A 22,103-nucleotide genomic window follows, 5' to 3' on the forward strand; every position below is an offset into this window, starting at 1 on the left:
CCTTATTCTGTTTCTGTTTGTTTTCTCAGATTTTCTATTTGGCGATTGTTTATTTCTTTATTTATGTTTGAGGAGCGCTAGCCCCTCCCATGTCCAGCTTTTAGTGTGTGTGCACAAACCTTGTCCTACACAAACATTGAATTCCCATTGACAATGAATGGACAATTTTACGTCATAGTGTAAACACAAACATTGCGTAACACAAACATTGATATGTTGTATATAATATATACAACATATCAATGAAATCAACAACAGTGAAATCCCCCTATATTATACTGTAGGTGGATTTCACTGTTGTCAGTAAAAAGAAGATGATGATGTACGATGATAAGAGCGTCCCTCACTTCACACAGATGTGATTTTTTTATTTTTTCAAATCTTTGCTTCTGGAGGTCCAACAGAAAACATATTTTGAGATGGGGGCCAAATATGTATGAGTTTGGTGCAGGTCCTTGACATGAATAAGTTTGAGCACCACTCAAAGCAACATACTGTTAGGATTTAGAAGACATTTTTAGATTCAGCCTCAGGTCTATACATGGGTGTGTTGTGTCAGTGGTTCTCAAGTGTCATGCATGCATTAAGCTACGGACCCCATTTGATGGCATTTATATCTCTGGGACACCAACTTATAATTATTGTAAAATAATCCATTATATTGGGGAGAAAGAATGGTAGTCCAGAGCAACATAAAAGATCTCCCACCGACCTGAGTCAGCGGGCTTGTTGTATACAGACTTGAAGACAGTCCTTTGACACCAAGGACTGTCTAAAAAGGACGAGACGCGAAGACGAGTCGTACTGGCGACGCCATGATGCTCACATGGTGCTCCATGGAAGGAAAGAAACATGCGCAGTGGCCTTTATGCAGCCAACACTTCCGCGTTCAGCTTCCTTGGTCTCAACTGCGCATGTTTCTTTCCTTCCGTGGAGCACCATGTGAGCATCATCGCAGCGCCCTTACGGTCTTCGCGTCTCGTCCTCTTTAGACAGTCCTTGTTTGACACCAGGAAGTATACTTATCTGGGGTCAGAGGTTTACAATGGTGAATAATAGCGACATCTGAAGGATGGGAGATTCTCACATGGTGACAGTGTAACTAGGGTTGGGACAGTACTTATTATGACTTTATGAGAAATGCAAAGATTACGGGAGCTTCAAAACAATGACGGCCAACAAATACAAAACAAGCTTTATTACAAGAGTTATCTATTTGGGTAGAGTGCATGGAACACTGCTTGTTCAAGCGCTCAGAGTTAAAGTGACACAAATGATTTCTGATGGAACATCATTCACAAACCACCAATGTACAAAATAAGCTATCAGTCTCTGTCTCATAGGAGGGCTGTGGGCAGTTCAGAAACCACCAGTGACATCATTGTTGGGCAGATTTTTTTTAAACAAGATTTGTGTGTATATATATATATATATATATATATATATATATATTAGATTTGTTTGTATTATCGTGAGAACGATGGCTTCCATCTTCGCATTGCAACCTTTCAGGAATAGAAAACATTTCTATTTCTATTAGCTTAGATTCTCCATTGATGATGTCACTGGTGGATGGGTTTCTGAACTGCCCACAGCCCTCCTATGAGACACAGACAGAAATTGTGCTATTTTATCATGAACGTTAGCGAGGCCCAATTATATAAAGATAGGTTGTGAAGTGGTTCCTTTAATAATATAATCTGCAAAGTAACTAGTAACAATTTATAGAAAATGGAAATACTCAAATAAATGTACCTCAAAATGAGTAAATGTACTCAGTTACTTTCCACCAGTGCTCTTGTCGCTCAATCCTCATAAGAGGTAATAGTCCCTTCTGCTAAAAACCCCCTTATGGGTCTGACCTTTTCCGCCACACTGAATGTGCAAATGATTCTTCGTCTTTTTGGCCATACCGTTCTCGGCTCTCCTCCCCCAGATGAGGAAACGCACAGCGGTGCAGCGCAGGACGCCAGTCAATTCCATGGCCAGCCAGTCATACATCATTTTGTAGAGCGTATGGATTTCTAATATCTCGCTACAGCGGACGGACAAGATGATGTAAGAGATATGGGCTCGGAGCACATAGCAACAGACTGGCTCCTTGAGGACATTCAGAAAGACCACAGAGAGACATTTCATCAGATGACTGGACCAGATAACCTCATATATACTTTAGACTAGAGTACAGATCATCATATGATATCAAGGATTTACCGCTTGGGGTAATTACTAATTAAGGCAAAGAATTCCCGAAAGGACGTGAATACAGAAAGATTGGTTATTTCTGAGCTTTGACAGAAAAAGACTCGCTCACCGTATAAAAAATAGAAGTAAAACTCCTAATACCTTCGTCAGTGCTATAGCACTGACGTCAGTGCCATAGCACTGACGAAGGTATTAGGACCGAAACGTTTGCTTTTTAATGGCACTTGAGCATGATAAAAGAAAAGAAAAAATATTTTCTTAAGTCTCAGTCTAAGGAGTTTTACTTCCAATTTTTATACGGTGAGCAAGTCTTTTTCTGTCAAAGTTTCCCTTGTGTTTTTGAGACCACCGCTACCGTAGTCAAGTTTGAAAGAAAAAAAGGACGAAGAAAGGCGCAACAGTTTTCTCAGTGCTTCATTATTTCTGAGCTTGCACTGTTTTTTATCCCAGTCAATTCAAAAGATAGTTTGGTGTGTGTGTGTGTGTGTGTGTGTGTGTGTGTGTGTGTGTCTCCTTGGACTCAAGGACGAACGGATTAGTTGTACTGTAGGTGGTCAAAGGTCACCGTGACATCACACAATACGTTAATTAAATTCCTGTGGACAGACGGATGTAAATGGCAAAGGGTTAGCCATTGCATAAAAACTGTGCTATTACTGGAGTACTGGAATATTAGACAATTTCAATATTGACTGAGTTCCATAGCTGTTTTCCCTGTAGAACGTTTGGATAATTGAAGACACCGTAGCATGGTTTACATTATGTTGCACTCTGCGACCAGCCTCTGTCATCGTAAGGCCATGGTTAATTACATGCTCCACAATTATGACCCATATTTCATCTGGGACATCTCTATGTCTTTGTCCTCTGCTCTGATCCTCACTCCTTACTACAATACTACAGATCCTCACTCCTTACTACAATACTACAGATCCTCACTCCTCACTCCTTACTACAGTACTACAGATCCTCACTCCTTACTACAATACTACAGATCCTCACTTCTCACTCCTTACTACAATACTACAGATCCTCACTCCTCACTCCTTACTACAATACTACAGATCCTCACTCCTCACTACAATACTACAGATCCTCACTCCTTACTACAATACTACAGATCCTCACTACAATACTACAGATCCTCACTCCTTACTACAATACTACAGATCCTCACTCCTTACTACAATACTACAGATCCTCACTCCTCACTCCTTACTACAATACTACAGATCCTTACTACAATACTACAGATCCTCACTCCTCTTCCCCAAGCAGCCTGAATGTTCCTTTTAGTTTCACTCCATTATTCAGAACATTATATTTTTATATACTTACATAATGAATGCATGAACTGAGAAGCAACACGGTATGTTTTGATCAGCAAGATAGAGAAGCAACACAATACATGTTTTGATCAGCAAGATATTAAACTATGGATGTGCTAAAACATTTGCAATTTACTGTATTTAATATTGATGAGAAATGCAAATCTCTTGAACAGGTGGTCCATAGAGGGTTAGGGTAAATAAAGCATGAATCCCTTTTAAATAATTTGCACACCACATTATTTAAAAGGGATTTATTATTTATTTATCATACTTTTAGAAGGCAATTGAGGAAAAACTGTAATAGAAAAAGAGACAAGCAACAGCATGAGTGTCCTAGGTTGCCATCATCTTAACATGAAGCTGAGGCTGCTGAGCTCACCATATCATTCCCTGACTCATTTACTTTCTCTCTAAACAGCCACTTCAGAAGCTGATACGTTGCGCCCCCGGCTGACACGAGTCGCGGCAGAGGGCAATACTGTGTTTGCTTTTGAAAAGGCAATGGAGATAGAATTATATACCCAAAAGCCACTCTGCGACATACAGTAATTGCAGCTGAAGGACAAAATGGATTGGGGGTGGCAGCAGGATAGAAAGGCAAAAAGAATGAAGGACAGGCGGAGGCTCGACTTCTGCGTAAGTGATGAAGCAATTGAGAGGAGAGGGGAGTACAGCACTCATTCTCCCAACTCCCACTGGGTGCTCGCGTTCAGGAAGAACTCCATTAGCAACGATTAAAAAGCCATCGCGCTAACAGCATGTGAGCCTCAATAATCACAGGGTCCCCTTTCATGGGCGCCTCCTCCCTCCATTTTCTGATTAGCCCAGGAGCGTTGCTGCTTTCAACTTTCGGACCCAAAGGCATGCGGCCAAGTAGTAGCCCTTTAATAAAAAAGAAAATGCATTTTCATGTGGTTTCCCAATTTCCCAATTTCGTTCAGGAAAGTTCCATTTTGTCGGCTCAATTATTTTCATCTTTGTCAGGTTTAGATCATAATTGTACAGTATTTTGAGTCGATATGTCTCAAAATCTTTTATAGCTGTGCCAGTTTTATGCCAGCTCTGTCGGCACTTCACAGTCCATAACGTGTTGTCAATCAGTCTATGGCTGGCATCATAGTATGCAGTTGCTGAAGTCGGGAGAGAAAGTGCCAGATTCCCATTTGGGATTACTTTGAAAAGTCTTCCTGACTTTGGTATAGTGGTGATGGTATGATGTTATTTATTTCACAATATCTTTCTTTATGAACTATTACAAAAAACAACAACACTAAAACGAAAACTGAGATTAAAAACACAGTCTAAACACTAAAAACTCAAAAACGAATGACAAATACAAAACAATAGTCATGTATTGTTGGTACCTAATCAGAGAGGAGAGCCTTGCCCAGGTTTCCCTGAGACTCGCAGCTCTCGTGCAGAGTAAGATCCTCTTAATGAGCACCTTACATGACTTGGTGCTTTGCCAACTTAAGAGTCATGATGCAACATCACTATGACCTCCATAAATTATGTATGCTTCCCTGGAGCTCTGGGGTATACTGTAGGCCCGAGTGTTGAAATGTCAATTTCAAGTTATTTATTTTCATTTGTATGTTTTTGCGGCCGCGGCGGTGTGTATGTTTGCATATTTTAAAATGGACTGAAATGGAGTTTCAGCGTGGATCATCTTTATCGCCTGTTTCTTTGCCTGGGGCTTGTCTGGCTGTGGCTGCTTGCAGACAGGCCTCAACCCTTATGCTGAACTTTATTAAACCGCCAGTGGACTCAGCCCACTAAATCTCTTAAACCCATTCTGACCTGAGATCAGATTCTAAAAATGTCTTCTACATCCTGAAGCTATGTTTCTATGTCAGTCGTTCCTCGATTTTTCAAAAATAGCAGATCTACAAGCTCATAGCGCGCCACCGAGTGGCTCGCTATGAGCTTGTAGATCTTTCTCGATAGCTAAAGCATAACATAATGCTAACACCGAAGTGGATTCATGAATGTATGTACTGTATATAGACAATATTTTAGGCCAATAAAATAGACTATATACCAAATGTCCCACTTTAAACAAAAGAAGCCTGTTGACTGACTGACTGATCACGGTGTGTAATGATGAGGTTTATCAAACTGTTTCTGAAAGCTTGGTGAAACTGGTGGTGTTTTGTTATGATGCCACAAACATTCTCTGAACCCTGCAAAGCGGGCTGGCACTATTTAAGAGAATCTTAACATTTAATTTAATAAAGTTAACATCTTTACAACCTGTGATCTGACGACAAAGCCTGTGCCAAAGTAATTTTGTAGAAGCTGAAACAACCGATCTGTAAGCTCACAACGCATCACATCACGCAGCGGTGTGAGTTTTTAGATCACCGAATTTTAGCGACTGACACCGTCGTACGATAAAGCATAGTTCAGGCCTAACCCAATGAGATGCTGTTCTACTCTGCAGAGCTTCAATAATGTATCTATTCCACAATTGAGCTGATCTGATGATGCAGACATGGCACGGGTTTAATGCAGTGAGACCACAGGAAGGCTATAATGCATGTGCAGGAGTTTAGGAGATGGAAGGTTCTACATCTTTCATGCTCCCACAAGCGTGGACCAATTTGAATATTTCTAATATGCCTATTTATGCTCATCGCAGCAGCACGGCTGCAGATCGAAGCATGAAGGGAGGGGAGAGAGAGAAAGAACAGAGAGAGAGAGAGAGAGAGAGAGGAGAGGAGAGAGAGAGAGAGAGAGAGAGAGATCCATCTCAGGTTACCATAGCAGGCACAAACAGGGTGCCCTGCTTCGTAATAACTTAGCCGTGATTTCGCCGGAACTGAAATGCCATCATACTAAACCTGGAATTATGGCTGTGTCTGGAAAGTCCTAGCGCACCGCGCACACTGTCAGCACTTTGATCAGGACTGTAAACTTGCTCCAAAGATTGATTTTGAACAGTTAAGCATATACTTTAGTAAGTGTCTGTCTCTATGCATACAATTTGGGCTTTACCTATTTCCACGTTTGAATGGAGCATTCATCACCGGGGGAAAATCCGGTCTCGGAAACCACCCAAAAATAAAGGTTACCTGTCATGGCGGGTGATACAAACACAAAGCGGCATGATGCGCTGGTGGTTATGCATGGCTACGAGGCCCATGTGAGCCAGAGAAATATTAGTTTCATACTGTCTTATGTTAGGAGAGAAGGAAAGATGAGTGTGTTGAAATGGAAACGATGCGCACTTGTCTGTACAAGCGCGCATCTACAAGCTCTTGTTCTCTCTCTACAAGCTTGTAGGTCTGCTATTTTTGAAAAATCGTAAAAATGTGGCACGAATCTTTGAATATATACAGTATTCTTTCACAGTGAACGGTTTTAACTCATACATTTGCTTCGGGGGGGGTCCCTGGAACAACATATTTTCAGATGGGGGTCGGCGGCCAATTACATATATTTTTGGGGGTCTTTGACATGACAATGTTTGAAAATGACTGACATAGAAACATGAAGTTTTTCAGAAAACTGTCAGGATTTAGAAGACATTTGTAAAATCGTCCTCAGGTCTAAATGGGTTAACCCAGCAGAAAGTCCACACGCTGAAAGGTATGGCATTGGTATAGTAGCATCCTGGACCCACTGAAAAATTGGCGATTCATTTTTTCCCCATAGAGATTTACAAAAACATTTATCAATAAATATCAGAACACGATTCACCAGGATCCTGGATGGCTTCATTCTAGGCTTATAATAATTGATATCACTATTTTTAAAATCTCTATGGGAAAAATGTATTGGAGAGTTTTCAGTAAGTCCAGAAAACCACACCCACTGCTATGCTCTATAGTCTATAGCATCTGGGTTTTTTCCATTCTCTACCTGAGTGTCACTTGAACCCCCCCACGCCCCCCCCCCAACACCACCATCACCACCGCACCTTGTTTTGTATTGATTTCGGGGTGCCAATACACCGGCCCACAGTAATTCGAGTATTGGACTCCCATCTGGATGGTTGTACGTTTATAATGAGGTTGGGCTGTGCCCATGTTCCCCTGGCAGCCACAGGCCGAGCGGAGGAGAGAAACACCATCGGGAACAGATGAAAGAATAGGTGGACCGCGCGGGAGTGAAGGAGGAGCAATGAAGGACAGAAAAGGACGGACGGGCGGACGGACGGACGGACAGGGCGACAGAGAGGTACCGCTGAAGGTAAGACTTTCTATAACCTCGCAGACACACTGATCTCCTCCTGCTCTCCATGGAAAATGAATTGGATCCGCGCGGCGCGCGATGGATACGACATGGGCGAGTTGATGGATCATTTGAATCTGCGTTCGGCTGCTCAAACACAACTTCTATTCAAATAGGGTTCATCCTGTGCATAACAGCGGCCATGCACACTCGCGATAACTCGGGACAACCTTTTAAACTTAATTAATTATTAATTAGACGGTTTTGTTACTTAGCCGCCATGTTAGAAACAGCACCACCCTGCAATGGACAATATGTATACACGCCATTTTGGAAACAACTTGAGGCCCCTTCCCTACTTCCTTCACAGGTGTTACCGCTGATACTAATGAGGTCTCTGTTCCATTCTGGTCAAACAGAGTCAGGGTGCTGCTATTGTGTTGGCTCAGTGGAAACACTCTGCTACACCAGTGGGTCTCAAAGTGTCCTTGAGTGGGTTACAAATGGCCCTGTGCAGGTGTGTAACTCTGACCCGTAAGGGTCCATGGTTCCATTTGTACTCTCTCAGAGTTAGGTTTGAGAACCACTGTTGGGTTTGAGAACCACTGTTAGGTTTGAGAACCACTGCACACTACAGTGTAAAATGGAACAGAGCCCATTAGTGGCCCGGTGCATCCAGATAGTATGCGTCATCAGTGGATCCAGTACGTCTCTAGCATAAGAAGAAGAAGAGCTGTTATGCGAGGTCCGTCAAGAGAGGATTTCACAAAATGATGTGTCATTATTCTGATAACATGCACTTCTCTCGGAAAGAGAACAGGCTTAATCTCAAATATAATGCAAAGCGTCCCTAATGCAAACAAGCGTGAGTGTTGTAATTTAAGTTGATATAATACATAGAATCAACGTGGCGAATGTGCATAACAGGAACTGCTGGCAGCGTTTGATATAGCAAGCTCTGGCTTTTTATTTTATTTTGCCGCGCAAGTGACGGACGGGATGGATGCGATCCAAAATGTCTCGTTGAATGTCAGCTCTTCATTTTCATTAGAAATATCACTCGCAAAGATTGCTTTCCATCATGGTTTAGTAGTTCTATTTGTTGAATGTAATGTAATAATAACCCCCCAAAAAAAACATTTCCTGAAAAATGAACATTTTGGAGTTAAGTGGGGTTCTTCCCGACATCAGAGATAATGCTCCGTTAGATCTTTCCTGTAACTGACCTCACAGGATTTACAGACATGTACTGTACTAATTTGCCGGTAGACACGTAAAGTCAGTCTCTCCTTCATCCCTCTAAAATCAATTACTGCCATCCACCAGATCCAAGTTAACTGAACAACGTTGATAAAAGACAAACATGCCCACAAGTTCAACGTCGTCATCAATACACGTGTGTGTCTAGACATGACAGCAAGGCGCATAGTAGTATTTTTCCAAGTAGCACGTGTGCTACTAAGTTGAACAATCTAGTAGTGTTGTAGTTCTCGAGACATGGTCTCGTCTCGAGACCAAATTTCCGTTGTCTCAGTCTCGTCTCGTTCTCGTCTCGGTATCGACCCCTCTAGGTCTTGGTCTTGGTCTCGGCCCACCTAGACCCGCGGCGGTCTCTGTCTCGGTCTTGACCCTCCTAGGTCTTGGTCTTGTCATGGTCTCGCTTTAGGCAACACTACAATCTAGTAGCACACAAATTATTTTAGGGGAACGATGAAAAGTTATCAAAGAGTTCCCACGGTGAGGTGAGGGGAAGAAGTGGTGATGCATCCAGCAGTGGTGGAAAAAGTACTCAAATGTTTTACTAATGTTAAAGTACCAATACGGCAATATAGAAATACTCTAAATTACAAAAGTATTGGTATCAACATGCACTTAAAGTACCAAAAGTAGAAAGTATACTCAATATGCAGAATGTCCCATGTTTTCACATGTATAAAAATCTTTTGAAAATAGCCGATCATATTGGAAGTTGGAGATACTCAAGTAAAGTATACAAATACCTCAAAATTGTACTTAAGTACAGTGCTTAAGTAAATGTACTAATTCATACTATCCAGCCACCTTCTAAGGACCCTCCAGTGTCATTTAGAGGTGAGGGCAGCACGTGCAAGCCTGCCAAAATTAGTTTTCAGTGAAATATGATTGACAGCCTTGAATTGCTTTTGCGCACGACCTTGGGGGACTGATCTGAACAGGAGTCGGAATTTGCGTGCGTGCATGCATGCATGTGTGCGCACATCCATGTGTGCTTATGTGCTCGCGCATCCCTGTGTAGCCTATGTGTCAACTTTGGCTCCTTGGTCGCACACTAACGTAATTTGTTTTAGACTCATGGCTTTGCACTGAGTTTACAGAATAAATAATATCTTTCAACAGACAGGAATAAGCAGATTGCAGATCATTTAAGAATGTACTCCAGTCTCCCGGCACGAGGGGAGCAGATAAGAAAGGGACAGAGACGGATTAAAGAACCCAGTCATACAAATAGTAGTGTATTTGCCGTATCTCTCCACAAGGTTGCAGACAAACTTTGTGTGGACATGTATTATGTAGCTGTTATCTCCCTTCCCCTGCCCTTTTCTCATTAGTTATACATCATGGCTCCTAGTGGGCCAAGCTGTCGTGTGTGTGTGTGTGTGTGTGTGTGTGTGTGTGTGTGTGTGTGTGTGTGTGTGTGTGTGTGTGTGTGTGTGTGTGTGTGTGTGTGTGTGTGTGTGTGTGTGTGTGTGTGTGTGTGTGTGTGTGTGTGTGTGTGTGTGTGTGTGTGTGTGTGTGTGTGTGTGTGTGTGTGTGTGAATCCATAGGGGAATTCAGTTGTCATAGCAGCAGAGACCTGGTGGATGAGTGTCCAGGCACCAGGTCTAATCTAGAAAAAAGTGTATATAGGATCACACAAAATGTGTCCCAAGATGATTGAGAGGCTGCCATCGGGCTGATCATGGCTTTTCACACAGCAGAGGTTCTCAACGTTTGGGTGCAGTACTTAGTTTAGACCGTTTTTGGTTTAGACTAGTCATTGGTTAGACCAGTCATTAGTAGTCCTACAACTACAACATATTTCAAACCCTCACCCTAAACCTACAGTAACCTCCCACGGGGAAGCACATATAAACCTAACCTTAGTCTGTATGCACCCCCAACGTTTTTGGTTTAGACTAGTCATTGGTTAGACCAGTCATTAGTAGTCCTACAACTACAACCTATCTCAAACCCTCACCCTAAACCTAACCTCCCACGGGGCAGCACATCTAAACCTAACCTTAACCAATGACTAGGAATGTCTCGCGACCCCCGCCCCAAGCCCCCCATCCCCACCCCCAATTCAAACCAACTGCAAAAATAACCAGAAAAATATATCATAGATGAATAATACTGAAACCAGATATAATCCTTAAAGGAAGTTTATGCATGTACTATGTGTACTACTGTATGTAAATTCTTCATTTACATTTTCCAGCCATGCAACATTTTTATAATAATTTGGCAACCCCCCCCGAGGGGTCGCGACCCACGGGTTGAGAACCCCTGCACCAGAGGACAAACACTGACTGGGCCAATGTTGTTCTTAATCCAAAATGAGATAATAGCACAGGCTGAAATGTCTGAAATAAATGTCAGAGCTCAAATCGACGTGTATATATGAAATAAATGGCTATGTGTAATGTTATTATAGCTATTGTGTTACCAATGCTTACAAAACGTATACTTCGCTGCAATGGCAGCCACTCAGTCAGTCTGTGTCACAAATATGTAATCTGTAAGCATAACGGCCAATATTCATTTGTGTTGCTGTACTTTTGGGTGACATTGATTTGTAGTATGACGAAGTAGAATATTAATACTGTATATACGCGGATAAAAAAACCCAAACGTTAAAATATGTCTAAATACACAAAACCGTAAACCGAGGCACTGTAACGGTGAGTAGTCTGAATGATCATGTTTGAGAAACAGATGCGATTGGCCTGCAGTCTGAACAGAAAGCTTTACACACACACACACACACACACAGAAGCACACTCCCACTTATCAGCAAGCAGATGTGGCAAAAGTACTCAATGTTTTTACTTAAGTAAAAGTATCAATACTGCAATGTAGAAGTACTCTGTTACAAGTACAAGTCCAGAATTCACAATGCACAAACATATTGGCATCAAAATGTACTAATTTTGCAGAATGTCCCATTTAAAGTTTTCAAATGTATAGAAATATTTTTGAAAATAGCAGATCTACAAGCTCACAATGCGTCACATTGTGATGCATTGCGAGCTTGCAGATCGGCTATTTTCAAATGGTCGAAATGTAGGCTATTATAGAGCTGAAGTGGTTAACGTATATTGTTAATTATTGTAATCAAATGAATGTAGTGGAGTAAAAGTACAATAAGTATTTGAGTAGAAGTGAAATAAAATTAATACAGAATTGTCTATTAATCCAGAATGAATACTATTTTATTTACGGTCCGTTAGTTTTTAGCATCCGTCGCTAGCCTCCGGTGGCTCCCATGCAGGTGTGCCGACATTGAATAGCCCAAATATCTGCGCACACACGCGATCGTTAGCAGCTAGGGCTCAGATTGAGGTAAAGGACGGTGTTTAGACCTTAATAAAACTTTATTCCGACCTCGCGAGTAGAAAACTAATGTTTACATTGGCAGATGACGGCCCGGAGTGAAGCTATGAAATGGAAGGTTATCACGTCCGGTTCAACGAGCGAGATCACGGCTCTCTAAAGAGTCCTTTTGGTGCATTCTGCTGGCACTGGCTCCTGAGTGGAGCCACCTGGTGGCGCTATGTTAATCGGTTCAGTAAATGTACTTAGTTACTTTCCACCACTGCCCACCAGCAAGTCAGCTTGTCCCTGTGGCCCCCAGCCTAGTCTGTATGTCCTTGTGGCCCCCAGCCTAGTCTGTATGGAATGATGAGGTGAGTCAGCTTGTCCCTGTGGCCCCCAGCCTAGTCTGTATGGAATGATGAGGTGAGAGTAATTGATATGGTGTGCACGCACACACGCACGCACAACATTTCGCACAGAGCGACACAAAAGCCATTTCAGATGACGGCAGCACTCGCTGTTAGTGGAAAAACTCGAAAATGAGTCCAAAGCCCACCGACCAGGGGAGAGGGAGGGCGGGGTGTGGTGTGGTGTGGTGGGGGGATGGCAGGTTACTGCAATCCCCTGCAATTTCCCATCGCTCTCTCACGGGTGTCAGCCATTGAATGTGGGGAAATTGGTCATGTTGGTCACGAGTCGACACAAAGTCACGAAACAACTTTCTTTTGTTACTTATATACAAACAGAGAACATGAAAACTGGGAACAGATGACAGGGCCAGAAGGTGGTTTTACGTCCTGCTATCACGTGCGTGTGTGAAGGCATCTGTTTGTCGCTCTGTGTGTGTGTGTGTGTGTGTGTGTGTGTGTGTGTGTGTGTGTGTGTGTGTTGGCATTCATTCAATTGCAGTAATTTCCCCTGTCATATATGGTTGTGTTGGTGAAGACCCTCTCACAGTCCCTGAGCTGGTTCCCAAGTCGTTGCTGTCGGGCAGAAACCTTGCATCTCCACGTTTCAACTTTGTTTGTTCGTAAATGTGAAGTAGTGACGGCTGATTTATAAGCTCACAGCGCGCCACGTTGTGAGATTCAGAGTTTTTTATTTAGATTTTCACAGTTTATATTTATTAGGGTTGTCCTGATCCCATCACGTGATCGGAAATCGGAGCCGAACACGTCATTTTCAAATGACGATGAATAGCAGCTCCCGGACCGGGAGCAAAGAAAAGGGTTGGGTTCAAATCTATAAATGCACCATGTCTCTGGACTACTGATCTATAAATGCACCATGTCTCTGGACTACTGATCTATAAATGCACCATGTCTCTGGACTACTGATCTATAAATGCACCATGTCTCTGGACTACTGATCTATAAATGCACCATGTCTCTGGACTACAGATCTATAAATGCACCATGTCTCTGGACTACTGATCTATAAATGCACCATGTCTCTGGACTACAGATCTATAAATGCACCATGTCTCTGGACTACTGATCTATAAATGCACCATGTCTCTGGACTACTGATCTATAAATGCACCATGTCTCTGGACTACTGATCTATAAATGCACCATGTCTCTGGACTACTGATCTATAAATGCACCATGTCTCTGGACTACAGATCTATAAATGCACCATGTCTCTGGACTACAGATCTATAAATGCACCATGTCTCTGGACTACTGATCTATAAATGCACCATGTCTCTGGACTACTGATCTATAAATGCACCATGTCTCTGGACTACTGATCTATAAATGCACCATGTCTCTGGACTACTGATCTATAAATGCACCATGTCTCTGGACTACAGATCTATAAATGCACCATGTCTCTGGACTACTGTCCACGTAACTCCAGAACCCTTTGTCTCGCCGACTTCAAATTCAACATGCGTGTTCCACCCCCCCCCCCCCCCACAGGGAGTACAGTGCCTCAAACTGCCATGACAGGCCTCTGCCCGGGCCCTAGACAGGGCCCTGTTCTGACATCACAACACATATATATTACATACATATTTGGGCATGCCTGACACAGATCTGATCTCCATATATAGGAATAAAGGGAGTCAGATCCAGAAATCTCCATATATGGGCATATACTGGACACAGACAGATGGGTGAAACGGGTTACTCTGACACGGGTACAACGGGTATTGCATATGCATAGCCAGGTGGGGCATGGATCTCCAACTTCCATCGTTACCGACTCGGTGCTCTACAGCCAGGCACCGGTCTAGTTGCGAACGCAGTGAGCACTTACTATGAGACCTAGCAGATCATGTCTGTCTGTCTGTGTGTCTGTCTGTCTGTCCCGCTTTTGTGCCCATATATGGAGCTGAGTGATTTGTGTCACCATGACTCAGCCATAACCATATAAGGAGTCCCCAAAGCAGCTATACGGCCAAAACCCAAATATGTACGAGCTGCGTTCGCTTCCCGCGTTTGCGCGTCTTACTGGTAATCTTAAAGAAGGATAAGGAACATACAAGGTTTCCACCCAACAGTGGCGAAATGTAGAGCACCTGATGTGACGCTGCTGCCCGGCGTAGCCGGATGACTGAGGGCAACTTGTTTTCATCTTCAAGGACAAGGTGACCCCTTGCCATTGACGTGGGGAAAATAATTCAGAGCATCTGATCTACTGGGGATATTAAACAGGGACAAATAGGCATCCACACATCAGCACAGCGGCCAGCAGAGAGGTGTTTGATGCCGTACGAGAGTACGGGACAGCTTACCGTTTGTTGGCACCGGCGCTCAAGGACGATCGGGTTAACGATCTGTATACTGTACTTCGCCGCACGATGACTAGCAGCCCGATCTACAAGATCACAGTGCCTTGCATCGCGTCGTGCGATTTTTATTTTAGTTGTTGGTACGGCAGTTAAAGCGTAGGAGTGGGTGCAGCGAAAAAAAGGAGTGGATTTGAACCCTTAGGTTCTGCAGTTATCGGCAGGTGCTCTAATCCCGCACCAGCTGAGCTCCCCAACGGGACACGAGGTTGAAAAGTGGTTAAAGTGGCCACATCATAACAAGAGACATGTAGAGCATAGCAGTGGCAGCCATGTTGTGGTTTCACTCAAAAATAGGCTGTTCGCTTTTTCCCCCATAGACATTTCCAAAATTATCAATTTATTTAAGCCTAAAGCCATCCAGGATCCTGGTGAATTATGACCATAAAACATTTGATTCTGCAAAAAACTAAATTGTAAACATTTCTTTTTTAAATTAACTATAGTATATGATATAATTAAATATTCAAAAATAGTGAAGTTGTGCAATGGTGTCTCGTTTCTGATCTCAAGTTTAATTCAATGATCTAAGAATCAGAAGGCCCTTTACAGGATATCAGTACTACTGTTGAGACAGTGACAGAACAGCAATTTGATCCTGGATTTCACATTCTTCAACAAAGCAAGATAAAGGTTACAAAGTACATTTCAACCCAGGCAAAAATATATATTTTCACATTTACCATTTTTCCTTAAACCCTTTTTAGAAGAACAATTTCATTTTGAACTCTTTGTTCCCCTCGTTGATATATTCATGGAAAAACAATAAGAATTCCTCCACATGGATTCAATCTGAATCGTGGCAATTTCTTTCTCCAGGCTTTGTGGTATCTACAAAAATGTAATCTACATGTCTATTAAAATGCATGAGGCCCAAGAAGGAGACTCTTTCATTAGTGTGAGTTCGGAGGGAAAAGCTACGTCTGCAAAACTTCTAGCACTTTCTAATATTCTGTTTGAGCTCAGACACAAAATTGAGATTAAATGAAAAATGCCTTTTTAAGCCTTTTAGATCATATTGCCCACTCATATTGTCCGCCTATTTAAATGAACCACTAATATGCTTCGTCACACAACAAATATAGCCGATCTACAAGCTCATTTACTTGTAGATCGTCACGTCCCGTTGGCATGTTCGCACATATGTGACTTTTGCCTTATGCTGTGAACACGAGCCATAATATAGGAGAGTTGCAGCACTCCTGTTCACTTCATCGGACAAGCTTTCTACAGTGGCATTAATAGTGACAATTCCCTGAACCGGACGTTTATGGAATGCACAGGAGACTATGTGCGTTTCTCACTATTTCGAGTTACATGAACGCATGTCCGGCGCTGTTTCTGAACCCTCATTGACACAACTCTCCAATAGAAGGCTCTGCTGTGAACTAATGAGGGAATGAAAAATCAAATGAAAGTAACTAAAAGTTAGAATAGTTTGTGACGTTTCATTTAGTGTCGAATGAAAATCAACTTGCAGAGAGGTGAAACTTCCTTAATCTAGCAACACTATAAATTTGGTTGTGTGTTTTAATACATTTTAAGGCACAGATTAATAAAAAGAAAATTGAGCTGATAATAGTCCATGTGAAAGGAGTTTGGTTAATGAATACAATTAATTAGAATTTAATGATGTTAGGCCAACACCAATTTGGGAACCGATTGGAATCTGTTCATGAAAGATTAGGCCAAGACTCAACTATTCAGACGTTTGGTAATATTCTAAAGACAGTTTGCTGTCTAAACTTAAGCCTTAAGGTAGCCAAATAGAGTAGACAGAACAATACAACAGATACATCCATGCATATGTAGCAGTGTGGGTGCAGCTCAGAGCCTCTGCCTGATGGCCTCAAAAGTCTAATATCTCCCCCAGTCCATAGGGATATCCCTTTGGTCTAGTGCCTAGTGGTTAATATGTTGGACTTTCATGCAGGAGGCCTGAGTTAGAATCCCGGGCATTTCTGTGTGGAGTTTGCATGTTCTCCCCGTGTCCCCTAGGGTAGGTACCCTCACAAAAACATGCAGTAATCCTGGTCTCTAAACTGCCTCCCCCTGGCCAGCCGGGGCGCCTGGTGGAGGGGAAAGGAACTGGTTGGAATAACGTGTTCCTTTCACGCGCTACGTCCAACCAGGGAAACTCCCCCCTGTCAGGTGTAAAGGAGCAACTTGGACACTCAAGCATGAAGGAAGCATGAGTTAAGTCCGTTGCTCTCCCCAGGTTGGCGGAGGGTGTGTAGAGCCCAGGATCACAGTAGATGATTGACACAGGGGTGAAAAATGGGTTACAAAATCGTGGGATAAAAAAATATATTGGAGAAAAAAAAAGAATCCCGGGCATTACACATACATAAACAAAAAATATTTTAAATTTGTAATTACTTATCTCCCAATCTTGCACCTTGCATTTGTGTGTGACAAATACATGTCTGGAGGTCGGAAGGTGTTGGTCCTGTTGGCTCCGTAGTAGACACTTACAGCTCTTTAAAAGGATAGTTATGTAGTCTATTACTTTTCCTCTGCACCTAATTATTTGATGTCTATCATAGAAAAGCTAGAAAGTTTGGATAATTTACAAGTGGCAAAACTGTAGTTGGCATCTCTCGATGACTTTGAGAGCTAAGCTTCCTGCCTTGGAAAATTGGCTGAGATTAGACTCATGGGTAATCCAGAACCGTTCTGATTTGCCAGGTAAAGTCAATAGCTCATAAAAGCAATTAAGTCTGTTTGGAAAAGTAATTGAAACCAAGGCAAGCACACATAAGGCCTGGCAAACAGTGCCTGCAGGATTTTAGATGCAGACTGTTTTCTTTTGGCGTTTTCGAATTTGTTGAGAAATTGATGCTTGATGTTGGCCTCAAGCTTGACTCTGCACGCAGTATGAGAGAGAATGTGTAAAGATAATTTGATATTGGAGCCTATAGGGGGAGGGCATAGTGACGGTAGGATTTTGGCTTATTTGGGCGCCATCTTTCTGCCTACATGTAGGCTTCTAGGCTACTTGCTTGGCTGCCAGTCTGTAGTTCCTCAGTTTGCTTGTCACAGTAAATAAATAGTGTTTAGAGAAGAAATGCATTCATGTAGAATGATTATTGTGGAAAAGGTATAGCAGTGAATTAAACCTTTGTTTAATTGAAAAAGTAGATTGACAGTATATGCTTAGTAATATAATATCCTTATTTACAGCATTTTGGATTGTGAGGACTGGCCTTGCAGCACTTTGACTGCCACAGTGGAGATTTGCAATGAAAGCTCTCATTACAAACTCATTTCCACGTCCCAGTGCGTACGTTGTATTTGTTCTTGCTTTCTTTTTAAACCATCCATCTCACGCAGAATGGAATAACTGAGGCATTTTTTGACATTATCTCATCATTTTCAAAGACAGTGCCATGATCCCCAATCTGCTGTCACGTCTGTTCTCTCTGTCTGATATTTTGTAGCTGTATAAGCTCAAAGCACCTTTTCGAAAATAATACAAAATCAAAGTGCTTAATATTTTAGGACAGACGGCTTTCAGGAATGAAAACTGAACAAGGTGTTCAGAGATGCCCTTCTGCATCACTGTTATATTGAGGTTGTCCTGTTAGCTTGAGTGACTCTGACCGTTGACCGACCTCTCTCAGTAGCAAGGTGTTTTCATCCACAGAACAACAGTGAACAGGTGCATTGTGTTTATGGTAAATATGGGGCATTTATATAGCGCCTTTATCCAAGGTGCTTCATACCATGCAAGGCACCAACCTGCACCATCGGGAGCAATTAGGGGTTCAGAGTCTTGCTCAAGGATGCTTCGACGCTAACTCTGGAGGAGCCCAGGTTCGAACTGGGAACCTTGCGGTTCCCATCCGGTCACCCTACCCCATATTGGCAGATTCTGCATTAGGGTCGTTATATGAACCAGAAATATACAGAGGAAGAAAAGCAGTGACGGGGACAAGAGCAGCTGTCGGTTGCTGTGGATGTGTGGACTGTTGCTTGCTGGAGCAACCTAGCCAGTAGCTTAGCCCTGGTCCAGTGCGTCGCACACACAAACCTTTCTGCCCAGGAAAAGGGTTTTTTCTGCCCAGATAGTGTTGACTGTGTTACTGGGAAGTGGGGACTTACGTTCAGGATGCCTAAAATAAACTGGATGTTGCAAACGAAGCCTGATGGACCAAGAGGGACATTCAGATTGAAGTAAGTGTATTTACAGCTTAGATGTGAGATATGTGAGATATATGTAAATATTAGCTATTACTTGCGCAAGCAGAGCGCGCAAGTAATAATTTCGCCCGGTCTCTTCAACGTGACAGCCGTCAACCACTTTTCTGGGTATGCAAGAAAAACAGCAAATCTGTGCCTGGTTTGCTGGGACCAGATTACACAGATGACCATTTTTCTTACGTCATCATTGAGAGCTAGTCATACATATACACACCACGTACTCTGGTCCCAGCCAAAAAAATGGTTGACGGCTGTCACTTTTTGGCACAAAGTAACCACAGTATACTGCTAATGAAATTACATAAAAAAACTACATACTCTATATAGTATATGTATACGTATGTCTAGTCATTAGTCATTGCTGGGACGGTGCATACGCATCGAAAAGGCTGGGGCGGTGCATAGGGCGCAAAGTAACCACAGTATACCGCTAATCAACTTACAAATGACATATACATAGAGGCAGAAACTGAGATTTGGTTTGTAGCGGTTTATAGCGGTCGAAAGTACTTGCGCGCTCTGCTTGCGCATCTATGGCCTACTAGTGTGCAACAAGCAAGTATGCACTCGACAGAGTGCAGTTCCAGTTGTTATTATTATTACTTTCAACTCCAAACAACAACACGAGTAAAACTTTCTGCTTCCTGGGGGCGGGGTAGTGGCTGCGGGGATGCCTGTCTGTCGTGCAATGCACTATGGGTAATGTAGGAAATTGTGTGTGTGTGTGTGTGTGTGTGTGTGTGTGTGTGTGTGTGTGTGTGTGTGTGTGTGTGTGTGTGTGTGTGTGTGTGTGTGTGTGTGTGTGTGTGTGTGTGTGTGTGTGTGTGTGTGTGTGTGTGTGTGTGTGTGTGTGTGTGTGTGTGTGTGTGTGTGTCCTAGCCCCTGGCTAGGACACATGCATTCACAGTTGCACACACACACCTGGTTGAGAGTTAATGAGAGAGGTGGGTTGACTAAATGCTAAATGAGCAGGTCGAGATGAAGGTGGAAGAAGTGAAGGAGAATGTGCCGCGTTGCGACGGCATTATTTGCAGCTGTGAGATCCAGTGTGTAGACACTTAACCACTGGATCTCAGTTGGCTCTATACTGGTTTTCAGCCAGTGGTCCTTGGGGGGGGGGGGGGGGGTTCCAGGTGGTCCCCAGCTAAATGATGGAGACTTGGTAACCAAATGGACCCTTATAGATATTTAACTCTTGAGAGTGTAAAACCAAACCAAATGGATCCTTACGGGTCCATTTGGTTTCATTTCATGCTCTCCAGAGTTAAATTATTGTTATCTGCATTAATTAAATTACAAGAAGTCTACACTATTAGAGAATGTAGAACAATTATTTTGATCAGTCAGACAGACATTGATTTTTATTTGCCATTAGCCATCCATTGGATAGGCTAGCGGCCCTAAAGAAAAACTAAAATCTAGCCCCATCCAACGTCTGGTTGAAATTGGATCATGTGGCAGACACACACGTCACGCCAGCCCAAGTCTATGGACAAGGGTTGTCCCTATCTACTTTCATGGCCAACTTTGTTTGGGCTGGCATGCTGGATTCTTTTGTCTAGACGGATTATGATGCAATAGCTTGAGAGGACGTGATCACGCAACACCACCGTTCAGAGTATGGGAAAGTCTCTCCATTGGCTTAAAGGACAGGCAATGATGGAAAAAGTGTCAAGAAAATATGTGTATTAGTGTAGCTTGTAAAAAGGTGACACTTGATTTGACAGTGTCCTGGGACCCATCATTGCTCCCTCTATTTGAAATGAGAAATCTCCTCACGGTGCTCTCCTTTCCTTCTTCAAATGCAACTCGTTAAAGCGCTGCTTTACATTGTATCCATATCCACAGACCGTCTGTCCTTGCCATCTGAAGTCGCAGACTTCAGGTACGCTATAAGATCATCACGCTCTTTCCTCTTTTTGAGTCCAGCAAAGATCATTTTTGTTCCTGGAATATATTTCTTGGGGTTCTCCAAGTAAACATTAAGTGTAGCCTCTTCCCAGACGACACCTTTGCTTTTGTTGGCTTCGGTGTAGGCGTAGCCTGCCGCCTGCCCCGACGGCCGTCCAAAAAGGCCCCACAGATTGGGCCCGACCTTGTGCTTTCCGTCCTTATCTACGGTGTGGCACTGGGCGCACTTCTTGACGAATGTCTCCTTCCCTTTGTTTATGTCGCCAGGCATGGTTACCGAGTTGATGCCAAAGTGTGGTGGTTCTGTCATTTTATATGTCACAGTGTGGTGGTTCTGTTGTTTATATGTCACAGCTATGTCACTGACATGTCATCATGAGGAATCTTGATGACATCACCCGTCTCAAATACCTGTGATTGGCTGCTGTTTAGCCAGAGTTGATTCAGCCAATGAGCTTGTTACAGTCCAGGCCAGTGCTATAGAGTATAGAGCACTGAAGTCTTACGTCAAGAGGATTGACTCCAGTGCATTCTGCCGAACTTCCGGGTGCAGTTTGGTTCCAATGGTGCGACAGATTTGCCGTCTGGAATTGCGTGGTGGCGAAAATGACGTCGGTGACCTTACCTCCATTTAATATACTTAGCTCTGAGGCCGTGAGTGGACAGAAATGATGAGCATTAGAGAGGACCCATTTCAAGGGGGGCACGGTGGCACAGTTGGTAGTGCTGTCGCCTCACAGCTAGAAGGTCCTGGGTTCGATTCCCGCTGGGGACGCTGTGGGCACTGGCGGCGTGTTCCCTCCTCCGCGTCATCAGTGCCCATACCCAAGGCGGGGGTTGGCGATAGGGCCCTTCTGTGTGGAGTTTGCATGTTCTCCCCGTGTCCCCTAGGGTAGATACCCTCACAAAAACATGCCGTAATCCTG

General features: G+C 43.1%; 1 protein-coding gene across 1 annotated transcript; it reads right to left on the reverse strand.

Moving 5' to 3' along the window:
- Window positions 1-21,091: 21,091 nt before the first annotated feature.
- On the reverse strand, window positions 21,092-21,487 carry LOC308327636 (cytochrome c-like; the record flags this gene model as incomplete). Its single annotated transcript, XM_080781157.1, has 1 exon — window positions 21,092-21,487. The coding sequence occupies one exon, from the start codon at window positions 21,485-21,487 to the stop codon at window positions 21,092-21,094; it is 396 nt and encodes a 131-aa protein (XP_080637283.1).
- Between the last annotated feature and the right edge of the window lie 616 nt (window positions 21,488-22,103).

Source organism: Protomyctophum bolini (assembly GCF_963924005.1).
Source record: "Protomyctophum bolini genome assembly, chromosome: 13".
In the NCBI taxonomy this organism is placed as follows: Eukaryota; Metazoa; Chordata; class Actinopteri; order Myctophiformes; family Myctophidae; genus Protomyctophum; species Protomyctophum bolini.